At 45.1% G+C, this 18,781-nt stretch overlaps 1 protein-coding gene and 2 non-coding genes across 5 annotated transcripts; all 3 read left to right on the top strand.

Annotated features, from left to right (window-relative positions):
• The first annotated feature begins 332 nt into the window (after positions 1-332).
• LOC138644423 (uncharacterized) lies at positions 333-17,174 on the top strand. Of its 3 annotated transcripts, none has more exons than XM_069732765.1 (7): positions 333-475; positions 855-937; positions 1,109-1,195; positions 1,551-1,603; positions 2,301-2,328; positions 2,657-3,027; positions 16,093-17,174. In XM_069732765.1, exons 6-7 carry the CDS (start codon positions 2,678-2,680, stop codon positions 16,976-16,978), a joined length of 1,236 nt encoding a protein of 411 aa, XP_069588866.1. In that variant the 5' UTR covers positions 333-475; positions 855-937; positions 1,109-1,195; positions 1,551-1,603; positions 2,301-2,328; positions 2,657-2,677; the 3' UTR covers positions 16,979-17,174. The 3 variants fall into 3 exon arrangements, with proteins under 3 accessions (XP_069588866.1, XP_069588867.1, XP_069588868.1); XM_069732766.1 differs by having other exon boundaries at positions 339-475; positions 1,548-1,603; positions 16,093-17,109; XM_069732767.1 differs by having other exon boundaries at positions 342-446; positions 16,093-17,109.
• LOC138646262 (small nucleolar RNA SNORD89) lies at positions 1,254-1,366 on the top strand. Its single transcript, XR_011314835.1, has one exon. It is a non-coding gene; the product is annotated as a small nucleolar RNA SNORD89 (small nucleolar RNA).
• LOC138646263 (small nucleolar RNA SNORD89) lies at positions 2,129-2,233 on the top strand. The gene has a single exon (XR_011314836.1). It is a non-coding gene; the product is annotated as a small nucleolar RNA SNORD89 (small nucleolar RNA).
• Positions 17,175-18,781: the final 1,607 nt, after the last annotated feature.

The raw sequence follows: 18,781 nt of genomic DNA, 5'->3' as shown, positions 1-18,781 counted from the left end.
CTAAATAATTGGGGGAATATTATATATAGATATATAGACTGTATATTTATATTTAAAAAAAAAAAACTTTTTAAGGGATTGATCAATAGGGAGAACAGTTGTGTGATTTCGGCCGTTGTAGCCGGAGCTGTCGGTCACCACCAGTTCTCTTGGCCACGGACACTGCAGGGCTCGTCCAGATCAGTGGTCTCTGCAGTCCATCCGCCCTCAGTGATGCAGAGGAGACGCCATCTTTACTATGGGCAAAGCGTCAGCCAATAAATGAGCAGGCACACACCGGAAGGGGCGTCACCGCTGCGTGCGCCTTATGGAAGCGGAAAGGAGGTTCCTGTAGTGACGTCACATCCGTTCTGGGCCAAACGGTCTTTGTGCATCCGCATCGGAGAGAAGGAGGACGGGGGAGATCGGGGCCGGATAACGGCTGTGAGGGCGTCAGAGCCGCGGAGGTTCGGCGACTAAACACTGAGCTGATCGGGTATGGCGGGAGCAGCGTGTACACAAGCCGGGGGCGGAGGACGGGCCGCGGCGGATAAGATGGTGGCACAGGCTGTGGCGGATGTGGTGACCGGGGGGTGGAGGTTCAGCAGACGGGGGAGGGCTGGGGGTGAGGCCAGGTGGATTATGGGCTGGAGGAAAGAGCGGGAAGTCTGGGATGTGGTGGCGGAGAAGGGGCTGGAGCATGGATAGTTGGGGCGGATAGTTGGGGCAGGCAGTGTCTGGAGGATGGGAGAGCAGGTGAAGGTGGATAAGGGGCTGCAGCGTGGCGGTTGGGGGGCTACATTCATGGACCCACATCTGGACATGTGGATGTGGGATGTAAACGCCTATTTGCAGTTACGTTTTTGTTCTTGCAGGATGAGGTTCTGCTGCCTCTGGAGAGAATTATCTACGGACAGTCGTCACAAGGATGATGTGGAACTAGAATTTATTGCTCTTGGTAAGCGATCTACTATTCTGCCAGATCTCACCAAACATGGTGCCCCTACCATAACCCGCTCGTCCTGGCACACACTGACACTCAGCCGGCCTGGGATTTGGTTTTGATGCTCCTGTAATATTTGTAGTTGAGTCTTGTGCAGACTTTTTTTTTTTTTTCCTTCCCCTGCAGTGTCACCCAGCAGCATTTCTATGTGCTGCCATCTTGGGCCGTGTATCTGGATCGGAAGACTTGTCTCCTGACTGCAGACCCTCGTAGGTGAGCATCTCCTACATGGATTAGTGATGGCCGGCAAAAAGCCAAACCCTGGGGCAGCACTGGGGAATGATGACCAAAAAGGCCGAATTGCAGCGTCGTCCTGAGCAGTTGACTCTCTGTAGGAGACGCCATGACAAATCCTCCTGGAGCGAATACATGGCTGACCTCTGCTGCCTCAGGGCTGGGCCTCCTGCTGGAGGCGTTGGGGTAAAGGTTTCCATCTTTGGAGATAACGGCAGCAGCTTGCTGTCTTTCTGCAGAGGACATAGATGATAGATTTCGCCTCTTACATAAGACTCCGTCTCCTGTGTGTGTGGGGGTCTCTGTATAATGTTTTCTGGCTTTCTCTCAGCAGATATCTGCGCTGATTGCCGGAGTTTTTCTTCCACAAAGTCTGTGATCACAAAGGTAAAACTGCCCTTCATTAATTGTGCGTCTCGGTATAGTCAGTGGACGTATATTTAAAATAATTTTTCCACCTGGGACATTCGATGAAACATGAGAGTAAAAAAAAAAAAAAACCTACAACTCCTATGCAAACTTGTCTCTGTGGTTACTGATCACAAAAAAAAATTTGTGTCTGATCCCGCATTCATGTGTTGCTAATCTCCTATTGCATGTAACCATGGCGTTGCATTGATCTGCATAGGACAGGGGTGTCAAACTGCATTCCTCGAGGGCCGCAAACCATGCGTGTTTTCAAGATTTCCTTAGCATTACACAAGGTGCTGCAATCATTATGTGTGTAGGTGATTAAATTATCACCTGTGCAGTACAAGGAAATCCTGAAAACATGACCTGTTTGCAGCCCTCGAGGAATGCAGTTTGACATCCCTGGCATAGGAGCTGTATACACAGAACACCTGGGGAGTTGTACGAGTTCATATCTTGTTCAGCAATGTTTAAGCTTCACTTATATAAAATCGATTGAAGGCTGAGGAATGATGACATAAAAGGCCGAATTACAGTGCCTCCTGAGCAGCGCTCTGAGGGGCATAATGACAAAAACCCTTGAAGCGAAATCAAACTGACCTCGGCTCAGCCCAAACTGCTTCACTTCTTTGTCCAAACTGCATCTGTGATGTTCATGTCTTCTCTCCAACAGGACGGGGCTGATATAAGAACTTATCCAGGTAAGAATCACGGGAGCCTGCCAGAGTCCATAGTGTCCAGAATCGGGGTGGATTTCCCACATGGCATTCTAAGGCCCCTTTCACACATCAGTTTTTTTGCCGTCACAATCCGTTGGCTCGACCGATCCGTCGCAGATTGTGAAAAACTAATGCAACGGATTTGTTTTTTTTCGATGGATCCGGTGAAAATACGGATCCTCACATCAGTATTTTAATCTGTTTTATAAAAACGCCCAATGGGAGGCTCCTAAATGTTATTGGCTACTGAAAACCTATATATACAGTGTTTCTATATTATATTATTATATCTACACCCCATCTTTGACAGGTTGTAGAGCAAGTGGCAAAAATGGAAGCTGTGATTGCGAACATTCACAAGGTCGTTGCGGATTTTACTATGGAGGCGAATCGTTTGAAAGAGATCGTTCTTGAAAAGGAGCGAAAATATCAGCTCATCATGCGTCTGCGCCGGCGTCGTGCTTTGATCCACCGAATCACTGCACGGAGAATGACACGTGGGGTGTGTTCTACGTTGTATATGGAGTTGAGAGGAAACCCCGAGAAGTTTTTTAACTGTGTTCGGATGAAATCAGAAAACTTTGATATTTTGGCTGAACGTGTTGGAGACCTCATCCATAGTAATGACACCTATTGCCGCTTCTCCATTTCACCGGCGGAGCGTCTGATGGTGACTCTTCGGTAAGTCATTGTTATTGTATCTCCTACTGTTAAAGCACACTTATAACCAGGGCTGTGAAGTCGGTAGGCTGAATCTCCGACTCCTCAATTTCCATGACACCGACTCCCTCATACATGGCTCATGTTTCAGTGACATTTATTGTGGTTAAATGGTAACATCAGGCTTTTAATCATTATTATGATACAATAATCAAGTCATTTAGATAAAACATAAAATATGTTTATTGGAATACAACTTAAGAACAAAAAACTTTTTGATATTTACTATTATACATTCTGTAGTAAGTGTAAAAAAAAATGTCAACAAACTTACTGAATAACATTTGTGCTGTCTATGAATTTGTTCCGAGACGTAGTATCATTTCCATCAGATCCTCCTTTATAGATGACCTCACATCTAACCTAATTATTTTAGGGCTAGAGAACGCCTCTACAATAAATTGGGTTGGTTGCAAAGCAGTAACCACATGGGCAACATCTCTAAGTTTCAGGGTATGAAGGAATCGCCTGGTGCACAGTCAGTTTTGATGAATGATTGAACTCTTCTACTTTGAGAGCAAGTGAAAAACGTTGCTGAAATATGGTCAATCTGTTTTCTATGGGAGTGGAATCTTTTTCCCTGCAGCAAGGCTTTGCCTGCTCCATATCGTTCAAATACTTGCCGAAATCAAACTCCTCAACTGATGAGGATGAATGAACGGCAGCACTGGCAGGATCCGCGTCCTCTTGGTCGTCCTGTAGCTCATTCTAACTGCTACCTCAATCAAAGCTTCTTTTCATTTAGTAAGCTGTTGATCATCCAGCAACATACGATGACTCTGGTCCACATAAACAGCTGCTAGAAGAGTTTTATTTTCTAATAGCAGTGTCACTCTCCAGTTCATTGAAGCAGCAATGCCATCTGCGATTAAACCTCTTTGGGACAGACAAAACAAGTTCTTCCACTCCTTTATAAAAAAAAAAAAAAAAAAATTCCAGGAGTTAAATCCTCAGCTTGTAACTTTTTAGTCACTGTAAATGGGTGATGAAGAAATTCCTTTAATTCAGCCACCAGTGTCCATTGACCTTCATGTAGTATTAAGGTACCGTCACACTAGACGATATCGCTAGCGATCCGTGACGTTGCAGCGTCCTCGCTAGCGATATCGTCCAGTGTGACAGGCAGCAGCGATCAGGCCCCTGCTGGGAGATCGCTGGTCGGGGAAGAAAGTCCAGAACTTTATTTCGTCGCTGGACTCCCCGTAGACATCGCTGAATCGGCGTGTGACACCGATTCAGCGATGTCTTTGCTGGTAACCAGGGTAAACATCGGGTAACTAAGCGCAGGGCCGCGCTTAGTAACCCGATGTTTACCCTGGTTACCATCCTAAAAGTAAAAAAACAAACACTACATACTTACCTACCGCTCTCTGTCCTCCAGCGCTGTGCTCTGCTCTCCTCCTGCTCTGGCTGTGAGCGTCGGTCAGCCGGAAAGCAGAGCGGTGACGTCACCGCTCTGCTTTCTGGCTGCCCGGTGCTCACAGCCAGACCAGAGAAGCAGAGCGCCGAGGACAGACAGCGGAAGGTAAGTATGTAGCGTTTGTTTTTTTACTTTTTAGGATGGCAACCAGGGTAAACATCGGGTTACTAAGCGCGGCCCTGCGCTTAGTTACCCGATGTTTACCCTGGTTACCAGGGACCTCGGGATCGTTGGTCGCTGGAGAGCGGTCTGTGTGACAGCTCTCCAGCGACCAAACAGCGACGCTGCAGCGATCCGGATCGTTGTCGGTATCGCTGCAGCGTCGCTATGTGTGACGGTACCTTTACTTGAGAGTTGGCCATATCTACAAGGAAGGGTTTCAGCTCAAGCAATCGCTCAGTCATTAAATAGGTGCTGCCCCACCGAGTGGCTTGATCCACAATTACCCCTTTTCCAGCACGTCTCTTCAAGATGGAATCCGTTTTAGGGGTTCTGGCAGCAATAGCCAATTTCCTCTCTTTGCTAATCAGAGTCACAGCATGTCCCTCTTGCAGACTATCTCTTATTGCCAGTAACAGTGTGTGCACAACACAGCGCCTATGATGAATAAGGAAATAAGTGTGAAGCAGCTTCAACAAGATTATCTAGTTGTAAAGAATCATTTTGCTGTTCCTCTGTAGTAATATCTGTTCCTCCATTTTGGGAACAGGACTGTGGCCTTCCGTCTCCAACATACTGAATGTGAAATGTTCTTCTAGCTGCTGTTCACCTTCATTATTCTCATTCACCAGTTAAATTGTACTTATCATGTTTGCAGCATTATCAATTACACTAGCAAGAACCTGGCTTGTGTTTTTTTTTTTTTTTTTTTTTTTTTAAATCTTGCAGAACTTTTTCTACTAAGGTGTGGAGAAACTGGCTGCTGTGAAGAGCTTTAGTATCTTTTACTGCCAGTGTCTAAAGGTACCGTCACATTTAGCGACGCTGCAGCGCCGGCCGGCGCTGACAGTCAGTGCAGGGAAGCTGATGCCGGGGGACGTGACAGACACCGGAATGTGAGTATGTACTGTGTTGTTTTTTTTTTTTTTTTTAAACTTTTTACAATGGTAACCAAGGTAAACATCGGGTAACGAAGCGCGGCCCTGCGCTTAGTAACCCAATATTTACCCTGGTTACCAGTGAACACATCGCTGGATTGGCGTCACACACGCCGATCCAGCGATGACAGCAGGTGATCAGCGACCAAAAAAAAGGTCCTGATCATTCCCAGCGACCAACGATCTCCCAGCAGGGGCCTGATTGTTGGTCGCTGTCACGCATAACGATTTCGTTAACGATATCGTTGCTACGTCACAAAAAGCAACGATATTTCCTCACCCTTAAAAAATAGTGAGGAAAGAATGGTTGTAGATGACGAGGAAAAAGCTAACATATTAAACACCTTCTTCTCCACGGTATTCACGGTGGAAAATGAAATGCTAGGTGAAATCCCAAGAAACAATGAAAACCCTATATTAAGGGTCACCAATCTAACCCAAGAAGAGGTGCGAAACCGGCTAAATAAGATTAAAATAGATAAATCTCCAGGTCCGGATGGCATACACCCACGAGTACTAAGAGAACTAAGTAATGTAATAGATAAACCATTATTTCTTATTTTTAGTGACTCTATAGCGACAGGGTCTGTTCCGCAGGACTGGCGCATAGCAAATGTGGTGCCAATATTCAAAAAGGGCTCTAAAAGTGAACCTGGAAATTATAGGCCAGTAAGTCTAACCTCTATTGTTGGTAAAATATTTGAAGGGTTTCTGAGGGATGTTATTCTGGATTATCTCAATGAGAATAACTGTTTAACTCCATATCAGCATGGGTTTATGAGAAATCGCTCCTGTCAAACCAATCTAATCAGTTTTTATGAAGAGGTAAGCTATAGGCTGGACCACGGTGAGTCATTGGACGTGGTATATCTCGATTTTTCCAAAGCGTTTGATACCGTGCCGCACAAGAGGTTGGTACACAAAATGAGAATGCTTGGTCTGGGGGAAAATGTGTGTAAATGGGTTAGTAACTGGCTTAGTGATAGAAAGCAGAGGGTGGTTATAAATGGTATAGTCTCTAACTGGGTCGCTGTGACCAGTGGGGTACCGCAGGGGTCAGTATTGGGACCTGTTCTCTTCAACATATTCATTAATGATCTGGTAGAAGGTTTACACAGTAAAATATCGATATTTGCAGATGATACAAAACTATGTAAAGCAGTTAATACAAGAGAAGATAGTATTCTGCTACAGATGGATCTGGATAAGTTGGAAACTTGGGCTGAAAGGTGGCAGATGAGGTTTAACAATGATAAATGTAAGGTTATACACATGGGAAGAAGGAATCAATATCACCATTACACACTGAACGGGAAACCACTGGGTAAATCTGACAGGGAGAAGGACTTGGGGATCCTAGTTAATGATAAACTTACCTGGAGCAGCCAGTGCCAGGCAGCAGCTGCCAAGGCAAACAGGATCATGGGGTGCATTAAAAGAGGTCTGGATACACATGATGAGAGCATTATACTGCCTCTGTACAAATCCCTAGTTAGACCGCACATGGAGTACTGTGTCCAGTTTTGGGCACCGGTGCTTAGGAAGGATATAATGGAACTAGAGAGAGTACAAAGGAGGGCAACAAAATTAATAAAGGGGATGGGAGAACTACAATACCCAGATTAGCGAAATTAGGATTATTTAGTCTAGAAAAAAGACGACTGAGGGGCGATCTAATAACCATGTATAAGTATATAAGGGGACAATACAAATATCTCGCTGAGGATCTGTTTATACCAAGGAAGGTGACGGGCACAAGGGGGCATTCTTTGCGTCTGGAGGAGAGAAGGTTTTTCCACCAACATAGAAGAGGATTCTTTACTGTTAGGGCAGTGAGAATCTGGAATTGCTTGCCTGAGGAGGTGGTGATGGCGAACTTAGTCGAGGGGTTCAAGAGAGGCCTGGATGTCTTCCTGGAGCAGAACAATATTGTATCCTACAATTAGGTTCTGTAGAAGGACGTAGATCTGGGAATTTATTATGATGGAATATAGGCTGAACTGGATGGACAAATGTCTTTTTTCGGCCTTACTAACTATGTTACTATGTTACTATGATATCGTTAACGAAATCGTTATGTGTGAAGGTACCTTTAGTAACAATTTGTTATCACAAACATCGAACATTGATAGCAAAATAGTTCACTCTTTGACGTGTGCAGGCATCCATTTAAAAAATACAAAGCATCTCTTGAGTTGTCTTAACCCCTTCATGACCCAGCCTATTTTGACCTTAAAGAACTTGCCGTTTTTTGCAATTCTGACCAGTGTCCCTTTATGAGGTAATAACTCAGGAACGCTTCAACGGATCCTAGCGGTTCTGAGATTGTTTTTTCGTGACATATTGGGCTTCATGTTAGTGGTAAATTTAGGTCAATAAATTCTGTGTTTATTTGTGATAAAAACGGAAATTTGGCGAAAATTTTGAAAATTTCGCAATTTTCACATTTTGAATTTTTATTCTGTTAAACCAGAGAGATATGTGACACAAAATAGTTAATAAATAACATTTTCCACATGTTTACTTTACATCAGCACAATTTTGGAAACAAAATTTTTTTTTGTTAGGAAGTTATAAGGGTTAAAATTTGACCAGCGATTTGTCATTTTTACTACGACATTTACAAAACCATTTTTTTTAGGGACCACCTCACATTTGAAGTCAGTTTGAGGGGTCTATATGGCTGAAAATACCCAAAAGTGACACCATTCTAAAAACTGCACCCCTCAAGGTACTCAAAACCACATTCAAGAAGTTTATTAACCCTTCAGGTGCTTCACAGCAGCAGAAGCAACATGGAAGGAAAAAATGAACATTTAACTTTTAGTCACAAAAATTATCTTTTAGCAACAATTTTTGTATTTTCCCAATGGTAAAAGGAGAAACTGAACCACGAAAGTTGTTGTCCAATTTGTCCTGAGTACGCTGATACCTCATATGTGGGGGTAAACCACAGTTTGGGCGCACGGCAGGGCTTGGAAGGGAAGGAGCGCCATTTGACTTTTTGAATCAAAAATTGGCTCCACTCTTTAGCGGACACCATGTCACGTTTGGAGAGCCCCCGTGTGCCTAAAAATTGGAGCTCCCCCACAAGTGACCCCATTTTGGAAACTAGACGCCCCAAGGAACTTATTTAGATGCATAGTGAGCACTTTGAACCCCCAGGTGCTTCACAAATTGATCCGTAAAAATGAAAAAGTACTTTTTTTTTCACAAAAAAATTTTTAGCCTCAATTTTTTCATTTTCACATGGGCAACAGGATAAAATGGATCCTAAAATGTGTTGGGCAATTTCTCCTGAGTACACCAATACCTCACATGTGGGGGTAAACCACTGTTTGGGCACATGGTAAAGCTCGGAAGGGAAGGAGCGCCATTTGACTTTTTGAATGGAAAATTAGCTCCAATTGTTAGCGGACACCATGTCGCGTTTGGATAGCTCCTGTGTGCCTAAACATTGGCGCTCCCCCACAAGTGACCCCATTTTGGAAACTAGACCCCCCAAGGAACTTATTTAGATGGCTAGTGAGCACTTTAAACCCTCAGGTGCTTCACAAATTGATCTGTAAAAATGAAAAAGTACTTTTTTTTCAAAAAAAAATTCTTTTAGCCTCAATTTTTTTCATTTTCACATGGGCAGTAGGATAAAATGGATCATAAAATTTGTTGGGCAATTTCTCCCGAGTACGTCGATACCTCATATGTGGGGGTAAACCACTGTTTGGGCACTTGGCAGGGCTCGGAAGGAAAGGCGCGCCATTTGACTTTTTGAATGGAAAATTAGCTCCAATTGTTAGCGGACACCATGTCGCGTTTGGAGAGCCCCTGTGTGCCTAAACATTGGAGCTCCCCCACAAGTGACCCCATTTTGGAAACTAGACCCCCCAAGGAACTTATCTAGATGCATATTGAGCACTTTAAACCCCCAGGTGCTTCACAGAAGTTTATAACGCAGAGCCATGAAAATTGGACCCCAAATATTGTTGTCCAGTTTGTCCTGAGTACGCTGATACCCCATATGTGGGGGTAAACCACTGTTTGGGCGCACGGCAGGGCTCGGAAGGGATGGCACGCCATTTGGCTTTTTAAATGGAAAATTAGCTCCAATCATTAGCGGACACCATGTCACGTTTGGAGAGCCCCTGTGTGCCTAAACATTGGAGATCCCCCAGAAATGACACCATTTTGGAAACTAGACCCCCAAAGGAACTAATCTAGATGTGTGGTGAGGACTCTGAACCCCCAAGTGCTTCACAGAAGTTTATAACGCAGAGCCATGAAAATAAAAAATAAAAAATTTTTTTCTCAAAAATGATCTTTTAGCCTGCAATTTTTTATTTTCCCAAGGGTAACAGAAGAAATTGGACCCCAAAAGTTGTTGTCCAGTTTCTCCTGAGTACGCTGATACCCCATATGTGGGGGTAAACCACTGTTTGGGCACATGCCGAGGCTCGGAAGTGAAGTAGTGACGTTTTGAAATGCAGACTTTGATGGAATGCTCTGTGGGCGTCACGTTGCGTTTGCAGAGCCCCTGATGTGGCTTAACAGTAGAAACCCCCCACAAGTGACCCCATTTTGGAAACTAGACCCCGAAAGGAACTTATCTAGATGTGTGGTGAGCACTTTGAACCCCCAAGCGCTTCATAGAAGTTTATAATGCAGAGCCGTGAAAATAATAAATACGTTTTCTTTCCTCAAAAATAATTTTTTAGCCCAGAATTTTTTATTTTCCCAAGGGTTACAGGAGAAATTGGACCCCAAAAGTTGTTGTCCAGTTTCTCCTGAGTACGCTGATACCCCATGTGTGGGGGTAAACCACTGTTTGGGCACACGTCGGGGCTCAGAAGGGAAGTAGTGACTTTTGAAATGCAGACTTTGATGGAATGGTCTGCGGGTGTCACGTTGCGTTTGCAGAGCCCCTGGTGTGCCTAAACAGTAGAAACCCCCACAAGTGACCCCATTTTAGAAACTAGACCCCCCAAGGAACTTATCTAGATATTTGGTGAGCACTTTGAACCCCCAAGTGCTTCACAGACGTTTACAACGCAGAGCCGTGAAAATAAAAAATCATTTTTCTTTCCTCAAAAATGATGTTTTAGCAAGCATTTTTTTAGATTCACAAGGGTAACAGGAGAAATTGGACCCCAGTAATTGTTGCGCAGTTTATCCTGAGTACACTGGTACCCCATATGTGGGGGTAAACCACTGTTTGGGCACACGTCAGGGCTCGGAAGTGAGGGAGCACCATTTGACTTTTTGAATACGAGATTGGCTGGAATCAATGGTGGCGCCATGTTGCGTTTGGAGACCCCTGATGTGCCTAAACAGTGGAAACCCCTCAATTCTAACTCCAACACTAACCCCAACACACCCCTAACCCTAATCTCAACTGTAGCCATAACCCTAATCACACCCCTAACCACAACCCTAATTCCAACCCTAACCCTAAGGTTATGTGCCCACGTTGCGGATTCGTGTGAGATATTTCCGCACCATTTTTGAAAAATCCGCGGGTAAAAGGCACTGCGTTTTACCTGCGGATTTTCCGCGGATTTCCAGTGTTTTTTGTGCGGATTTCACCTGCGGATTCCTATTGAGGAACAGGTGTAAAACGCTGCGGAATCCGCACAAAGAATTGACATGCTGCGGAAAATACAACGCAGCGTTTCCGCGCGGTATTTTCCGCACCATGGGCACAGCGGATTTGGTTTTTCATATGTTTACATGGTACTGTAAACCTGATGGAACACTGCTGCGAATCCGCAGCGGCCAATCCGCAGCCAAATCCGCACAGTGTGCACATAGCCTAATTCTAAAGGTATGTGCACACGCTGCGGAAAACGCTGCGGATCCGCAGCAGTTTCCCATGAGTTTACAGTTCAATGTAAACCTACGGGAAACAAAAATCGCTGTACACATGCTGCGGAAAAACTGCACGGAAACGCAGCGGTTTACATTCCGCAGCATGTCACTTCTTTGTGCGGATTCCGCAACGGTTTTACAACTGCTCCAATTGAAAATCGCAGTTGTAAAACCGCAGTGAAATGCGCAGAAAAAAACGCGGTAAATCCGCAGCGGTTTAGCACTGCGGATTTATCAAATCCGCAGCGGAAAAATCCGCAGAGGACCAGAATACGTGTGCACATACCGAAGCCCTAACCCTAGCCCTATTCTAACATTAGTGGAAAAAAAAAAATTTCTTTTTTTATTGTCCCTACCAATGGGGGTGACAAAGGGGGGGGGGGGGGGTCATTTATTATTTTTTTTATTTTGATCACTGAGATATAATCTCAGTGATCAAAATGCACTTTGGAACGAATCTGCCGGCCGGCAGATTCGGCGGGAGCACTGCGCATGCGCCCGCCATTTTGGAAGATGGCGGCGCCCAGGGAGAAGACAGACGGGACCCCGGCTGGATCGGTAAGTATGATGCGGTGGGGGGGGACCACGGGGGGGGGGGAAATCGGAGCGCGGGAGGGGTGGAACGGAGCACGGGGGGGCTGGAATGGAGCACGGGGGGTGGGACTGAGCACCGGGGGGGTGGATCGGAGTGCAGGGGGGGTGATTGGAGCACGGGGGGAGCGGACAAGAGCACGGGGGGGAGCGGAGCACTGGATGGAGGGGGGCTGGGGGGGCGATCGGTGGGGTGGGGGCACATTAGTATTTCCAGCCATGGCCGATGATATTTCAGCATCGGCCATGGCTGGATTGTAATATTTCACCCGTTATAATAGGTGAAATATTACAAATCGCTCTGATTGGCAGTTTCACTTTCAACAGCCAATCAGAGCGATCGTAGCCACGAGGGGGTGAAGCCACCCCCCCTGGGCTAAACTACCACTCCCCCTGTCCCTGCAGATCGGGTGAAATGGGAGTTAACCCTTTCACCCGATCTGCAGGGACGCGATCTTTCCATGACGCCACATAGGCGTCATGGGTCGGATTGGCACCGACTTTCATGACGCCTACGTGGCGTCATGGGTGGGGGAAGGGGTTAAAGGGAACCTGTCACCCCGAAAATCGTGGGTGAGGTAAGCCCACCGGCATCAGGGGCTTATCTACAGCATTCTGTAGTGCTGTAGATAAGCGACAATGTTACCTGAAAGAGGAGAAAAAGACGTTATATTATACTCACCCAGGGGCGGTCCCGCTGCTGGTCCGGTCAGATGGGTGTCTCTGGTCCGCTGCGGTGCCTCCTATCTTCATTCCAAGACGTCTTCTTCTGATCTTCAGCCACGGCTCCGGCGCAGGCGTACTTTGCTCTGCCCTGTTGAGGGCAGAGCAAAGTACTGCAGTGCGCAGGCGCCGGAAAGGTCAGAGGCCCGGCGCCTGCGCACTGCAGTACTTTGCTCTGCCCTCAACAGGGCAGACAAAGTACACCTGCGCCGGAGCCGTGGCTGAAGATCAGAAGAGGACGTCTTGGAATGAAGATGGGAGGCGCCGCAGCGGACCAGAGACACCCATCCGACCAGACCAGCAGCGGGACCGCCCCTGGGTGAGTATAATATAACGTCTTTTTCTCCTCTTTCAGGTAACATCGGGGGCTTATCTACAGCATTACAGAATGCTGCAGATAAGCCCCTGATGCCGGTGGGCTTAGCTCACCCGCGATTTTCGGGGTGACAGGTTCCCTTTAAGATATATTCCTTTTGGTTAAGGGCTTCTTCGATCACTAATTTTCTAGTACTTTTGTCTTTCAAGAGAAACACCAAGTTTGTGGGCCATTTCTCCATTAAGAGCTGTAAAAAGCTGGTCATGCAAATAATCATAATGGTACACAGTCCTTCACAACAAGCTCGATGAGCTTTCAAACACCTCTTCTGTCATTGTTGCAGTAACTTTGTCACTTATGAAATACTAGATGGTGGCCCGTTTCTAACGTATCGGGTATTCTAGAATATGTATGCATGTTGCGCTGTGAATGGGGGTTAAATTCCACGCCAATATCGCTGATTGGTTGCGCCCGGCTGGCTGATCAGCGAAGAGTGGTTCAAATCTGGCACCAATTCGTGGCCTGACTGTGCCTGTCGCGGCCGGCCGGGCATGACCAATGACCGTGGCGGTGTTTAAATCCTGTGCCAATATCGCTGATTGGTTGCGCCCGGCTGGCCGATCAGCAAAGCGAGGTTTAAATCCCGCATCAATTCGCGGCTGGACTGCGTCTGTTGCTGATTGGTTGCAGGATGTCGGGGGTTCGGGTGCAGGATATAGCCCAGCCACGTAGCGTACATGGTACAGCCATGTAGCGTACAGTGTATATAGCACAGCCCACGTACTATATAACAGACAGCCACGTAGTAAATAACATAGTGCACGTAGTATACAGCAGTGTGGGTACCATATCTGTTTTAAAATTTAAAAAAGTTTTTATACACTCACCCTCCGGCGTCCACCGAAGTTGTCCCGATGCGTGCGAGGCTGCCGCGTCAGCTTCCGTTCCCAGTGATGCATTGCAAAATTACCTAGATGACTTGGCGGTCTCACGAGACCGCTAAGACATCTGGGTAATTTCGCAATGCATCACTGGGAAAGGAAGCTGGCAGCAGCCTCGCCGCTTGCGCGCATCGGTGGACGGCGGAAGGTGAGAAGACCACCTTTTTATTTTATGAAACATCTTTTTACTATTGATGCTGCATAGGCAACATCAATAGTAAAAAGTTTGTCAGTGTTAATAGCAGCGTTAACAGAGTGCGTTACACCGCATTATGTCGTGTAACGCAGTCGGTTTAATGGACTGCTAAAACGCTATGTGGGTGGCGGGCGCTGACTGGGGGGCAGGGGAGTATGGAGGGGGCACTGACTTCAGGGGAGTAGGGAGCGGCCGGAATGTGCCCGTCGCTGATTGGTCGCGGCCAATCAGCGACTTGGGATTTCCGTGACAGACAGACGGAAGTGCCCCTTTGATTATTATATAGATAGATTTTGTAGCTGATGTTTGAGACGCTCTTTCCTCCTGTGCCTGGTGGGAAGTGCTGGTTTCTTGGTGCTGCTGTGTGATCTTTTTCAATCACAGCTTTGTAAATTCTTTTTCAATCACAGCTTTGTAAATTTATGGGTTGCAGCGTTGTAAATGTCGTCTTAGATTGGAAGCTCTTGAAAGAGCATTTTTATCACTGACTGATTTTTGGCATCATATTTGTTTTCATCTGGTTCACTTATACACTGACGCACAATTTTTTTTAATCTTGAGTCACTAAAATGCTCAAATACAGCGGACTTCATAAGATGCTTCTTAGGCTGCCGTCACACTATCAGTATTTGGTCAGTATTTTACATCAGTATTTATTTGTAGCCAAAACCAGGAGTGGGTGATAAATGCAGAAGTGGTGCAGATGTTTCTATTATACTTTTCCTCTAATTGTTCCACTCCTGGTTTTGGCTACAAATACTGATGTAAAATACTGACCAAATACTGCTAGTGTGACGGCAGCCATACACATTTTGTAATTATGTAAATTCGCTCTCAAAATATTTTTGTCCTGTTAAAAAAAGAAAGAAAAAAAAAAGTATATTGTAATTCTTGCAAGAATAGGGAATCAAGCACTGTATAATTTAGAATATAAGTAAACAAACAATCTTTGCATAAATAGGACAGATATGTATAAAGTTTGTCAGGCTTTTCTCAGGGTACAGCTCACTAAATGCTTCACATCATATTTCTTCACAGTGTATGAAGTGGGAGGGAGCATGTTTGTCCCGAATCATATTGCAGGACATGTGTGTGTGTGTGTGTGTGTGTGTGTGTGTGTGTGTATATGTATGTATGTGTATAATTTTAATATATCTCTCATCGATCCTGTTACTGCATTTCTGAATTTGAGATGTTAGAATCTAAGGGGAAAAACTTTTCTATATATATATATATATATATATATATATATATATATATATATATATATATATATATATATATATATATATATATATATATATATATATATATATATATATATATATATATATGTGTGTGTATATATATATTCAATCATCATAATTTTTCCATATTAGCCAAGAGGAAAAACAAACTAAAACATCAAGCATACAGACAACATATACTGGACTATTGATTTACGCACAGTTTATTGAAAGTTTAGATATGCTCTAGGAAGTACTTACCACCTTTAATCCCGCTTTCCTGTTCACTGCAGAAGTTCTGAGATAAATGCAGGCATTCCTTCCCTGTGTTTATTTTTCCCTTTATCTGTAGAGGAGCCTCACTACTTATCATGAACATAAACTGCAGCACAGATTGATCCCAGCTAAAAGTCTAGACCTTTAGAAAAGGAACAGGAGAGACATTTTCTTATTTCTTATGAAAAAAAAAATATTCCCCCACAAACTGCATTGAACTACTGTACCCAATTATATATTTTAGGAGTCGGTCCATTTTTATACCAACTCCACCAAAATGGGCACAGACTCCGACTCCACAGCCGTGCTTATAACTAATGTTGTTGCTGGTAGTTTGTAGTAATCATTGCCTTTTTTTTATTTTTATTTTTTTAACAGATTTCTTGCAATTGGTGAATCCCTTTCCTCTCTCCAGTTCAAGTTCGGACTCGGGATTGCCACCATATCGGGGATTATTAAACACACCTGCCGCGCATTGTGGGACTGTTTACATGAGGAATATATCCCACATCCCACAAAGGAAAGTTGGCTGGACATTGCTGAAAACTTTCAAAAGATTTGTCAGTTTCCCAATTGCTTGGGTGCATTGGACGGTAAATGTATTCGGATCGTCAAACCAGCTGCATCTGGCGCTGAATATCTTAATTATAAGAAATATTTCTCTGTCGTGCTTATGGCCATTGCAGACGCACAATACAAGTTCACAGCGGTCGATATTGGGCCCTATGGCCTCTCCTCCAATGGCTCTCGAGAATTTAAATTATCTGCAATGGGGCGTTATTTATATGGAAACCGCTTCCAATTTCCACCACCAAGACCGCTTCCGGAAACATCTGGGCCACCAATGCCGTTTGTATGTGTTGGAGATGAAGCGTTCCAACTCTCGGAACACCTGCTGAAGCCATACGCAAGTAGTGACTTGACGCCAACGAAAAGAGTGTTTAATTATCGCTTAAAACGAGCGCGAAGAATGGTGGAATGTGCTTTTGACATTCTCACATCCAAATGGCGAGTTCTGTTGACCACTATTAACCTGAAGACTCACACTGTGGATGAGGTGGTGAAAGCTTGTGTGGTCCTGCACAATTTCCTAATATGCAAGGAACAGATTGCCATGGATGACAACTTGGTAGAAACCTCCTTGTATGATTATCAGGATATTACTTTTCAAAGTCCTGTGGCAGTTTCAAGAATGAGGGACACATTTGCAGAGTACTTTATTTCACCTCAAGGAAGAGTAGAATGGCAGGATGAGATGGTTTGATATCTTTGTTTTTTTGATATAATGTATGTTGGAGTACCAAACTTATTGCAGTTCTCATATTTCTGACTACCATGATTTTTTTTTTTCTATTAACCAAAGTATTGTACCTTATCATTAAATAAATGAAAGACAACAAAGTTTTATGAAAAAAAATATTTTTATTAAATAATAAAGACAGTTTGGGGTGGAGATGGTCCGATCTGTCAGCCCCTCCAGTACTATTTCGACAGTGGGAGTATGGAGAGCGGATTGTGGTGGTGAAAGGGTGGAGAAACCAAGAGGGTGGGTGGACAAAAAGAGTAGGGTTGGGATTTGGTTAGGCTATGTGCACATGTATTCTAGAGGTCTGCGGATTTTTCCGCAGCGGATTTGATAAATCTGCAGGTAAAAGGCACTGCGTTTTACCTGCGGATTCCATCTGCGGTTTTACACCTGCGGATTCCTATTATGGAGCAGGTGTAAACCGCTGTGGAATCCGCACAAAGAAATGACATGCTGCGGAATGTAAACCGCAGCTTTTCCGCGCGGCATTTTCTGCAGCATGCGCACAGCTGTTTCTGTTTTCCATAGGTTTTCATGGTACTGTAAACTTATGGAAAACTGCTGTGGACCCGCAGCTGCAGATCAGACAGAAGAGGTGGTGGATGGAGAAGAGGGTTGTATTTGGGGCATGATGAGTGTGGACGGAGACTGGTGGTAGTGGGCAAGGAGTGGAGGCACAGATGCGGTGGTTGGGAACTTGTATGGGGTAGGAAGCTGGTATTGTACAGGAGGGGAGGGAGGAACGACTGGGGTGGGTGGAGGCGCTTGGGAGCTAACATGCGGTAGAGCTGGTCAGGAGATAGCTTTGTCTACGCGCTCAACTACTGCCTGAAAAAAAATGATGGGGTGATTTTTACTTGCATCTAAATACATCGTCTCTAGACGCTTGCTCAATTCAAGCATACTGTTGTGCATGAGGTTGAATCCAGCACTCACTTGCTTGGACAACAGTTTTGAGTTCTGGAAGGATGCATTTAGATGAAAGAACTCGGGCGCATAGTTCTTTTCCTGACCCCTCTGACGCTGCCGCCCAGAACCCAAAGGTGTTTTATAGGTGTCAGAGGGGTGGGATAAAGGAACAGCTACATCCTCACCAGCAGCTTTATGTAACGAAGTCTGACAAGATGCCCCAGCTCTGGTGGATGGGACCGAGGGACCAGATATAAGGGAAGATGGAGATGGTTCGGGTCTGTCAAAGTGGTGGGATCGCTCCAGAAGGGTTTAACTCTGCAGGCTCCTGAGTGCTGCAGACGGTGCTGTGGTACAAAGAAAATGTAATCTATTGCTTGGCCCTGGCTGAAACAACAAAAAAAGTTACACATGTAAACATTTTTACTTAGTAAATAGGGTGGGGAATATTTACCTTCTCACCATAGTTGACCTGAGGAGCGACAGGGCTCTAGTATACTTCGAGCTCCTGCTTTCTGCATCTTTGTTGAACTCTCTCTCTCTTGAAGTGATCTGAGTGACCGCCGCCGCTTGATAACTCTGTTCCCTGTAAAGTGAAAGCACAAATTGGTTAGTGTACAACACATTACATCCTGCAACACAACTTACTGAACTGTGAATGCTTATGCGCTTGATTCTGGGCCCGAGCATCAAGGTCCTCCCAATCTTCAACAACTTCATGGCCCACTTCCTCCCAGAGCCGACGGGTCACAACAACATCAAAGTGGCAGCGGTCCCCCATGTTCCACAGCGGCTCCCGCTCTTGGACTAGAGAGACCTGCCGCCTCACCGTCAGTCGGGAGCACTCTGAAG

Source organism: Ranitomeya imitator, chromosome 7 (assembly GCF_032444005.1).
Source record: "Ranitomeya imitator isolate aRanImi1 chromosome 7, aRanImi1.pri, whole genome shotgun sequence".
NCBI lineage: Eukaryota > Metazoa > Chordata > Amphibia > Anura > Dendrobatidae > Ranitomeya > Ranitomeya imitator.
Note: the sequence above shows the minus strand (reverse complement) of the source record. Positions and strands in the feature narration are given on the sequence as shown.

Bases quoted from the DNA above. Each gene is read 5' to 3' on its own strand.
- LOC138644423 (XM_069732765.1), top strand. From the start codon at position 2,678: ATGGAAGCTGTGATTGCGAACATTCACAAGGTCGTTGCGGATTTTACT. The intron at 3,028-16,092 runs GTAAGTCATTGT...TTTTTTTAACAG, and splicing joins CGTCTGATGGTGACTCTTCG to ATTTCTTGCAATTGGTGAAT.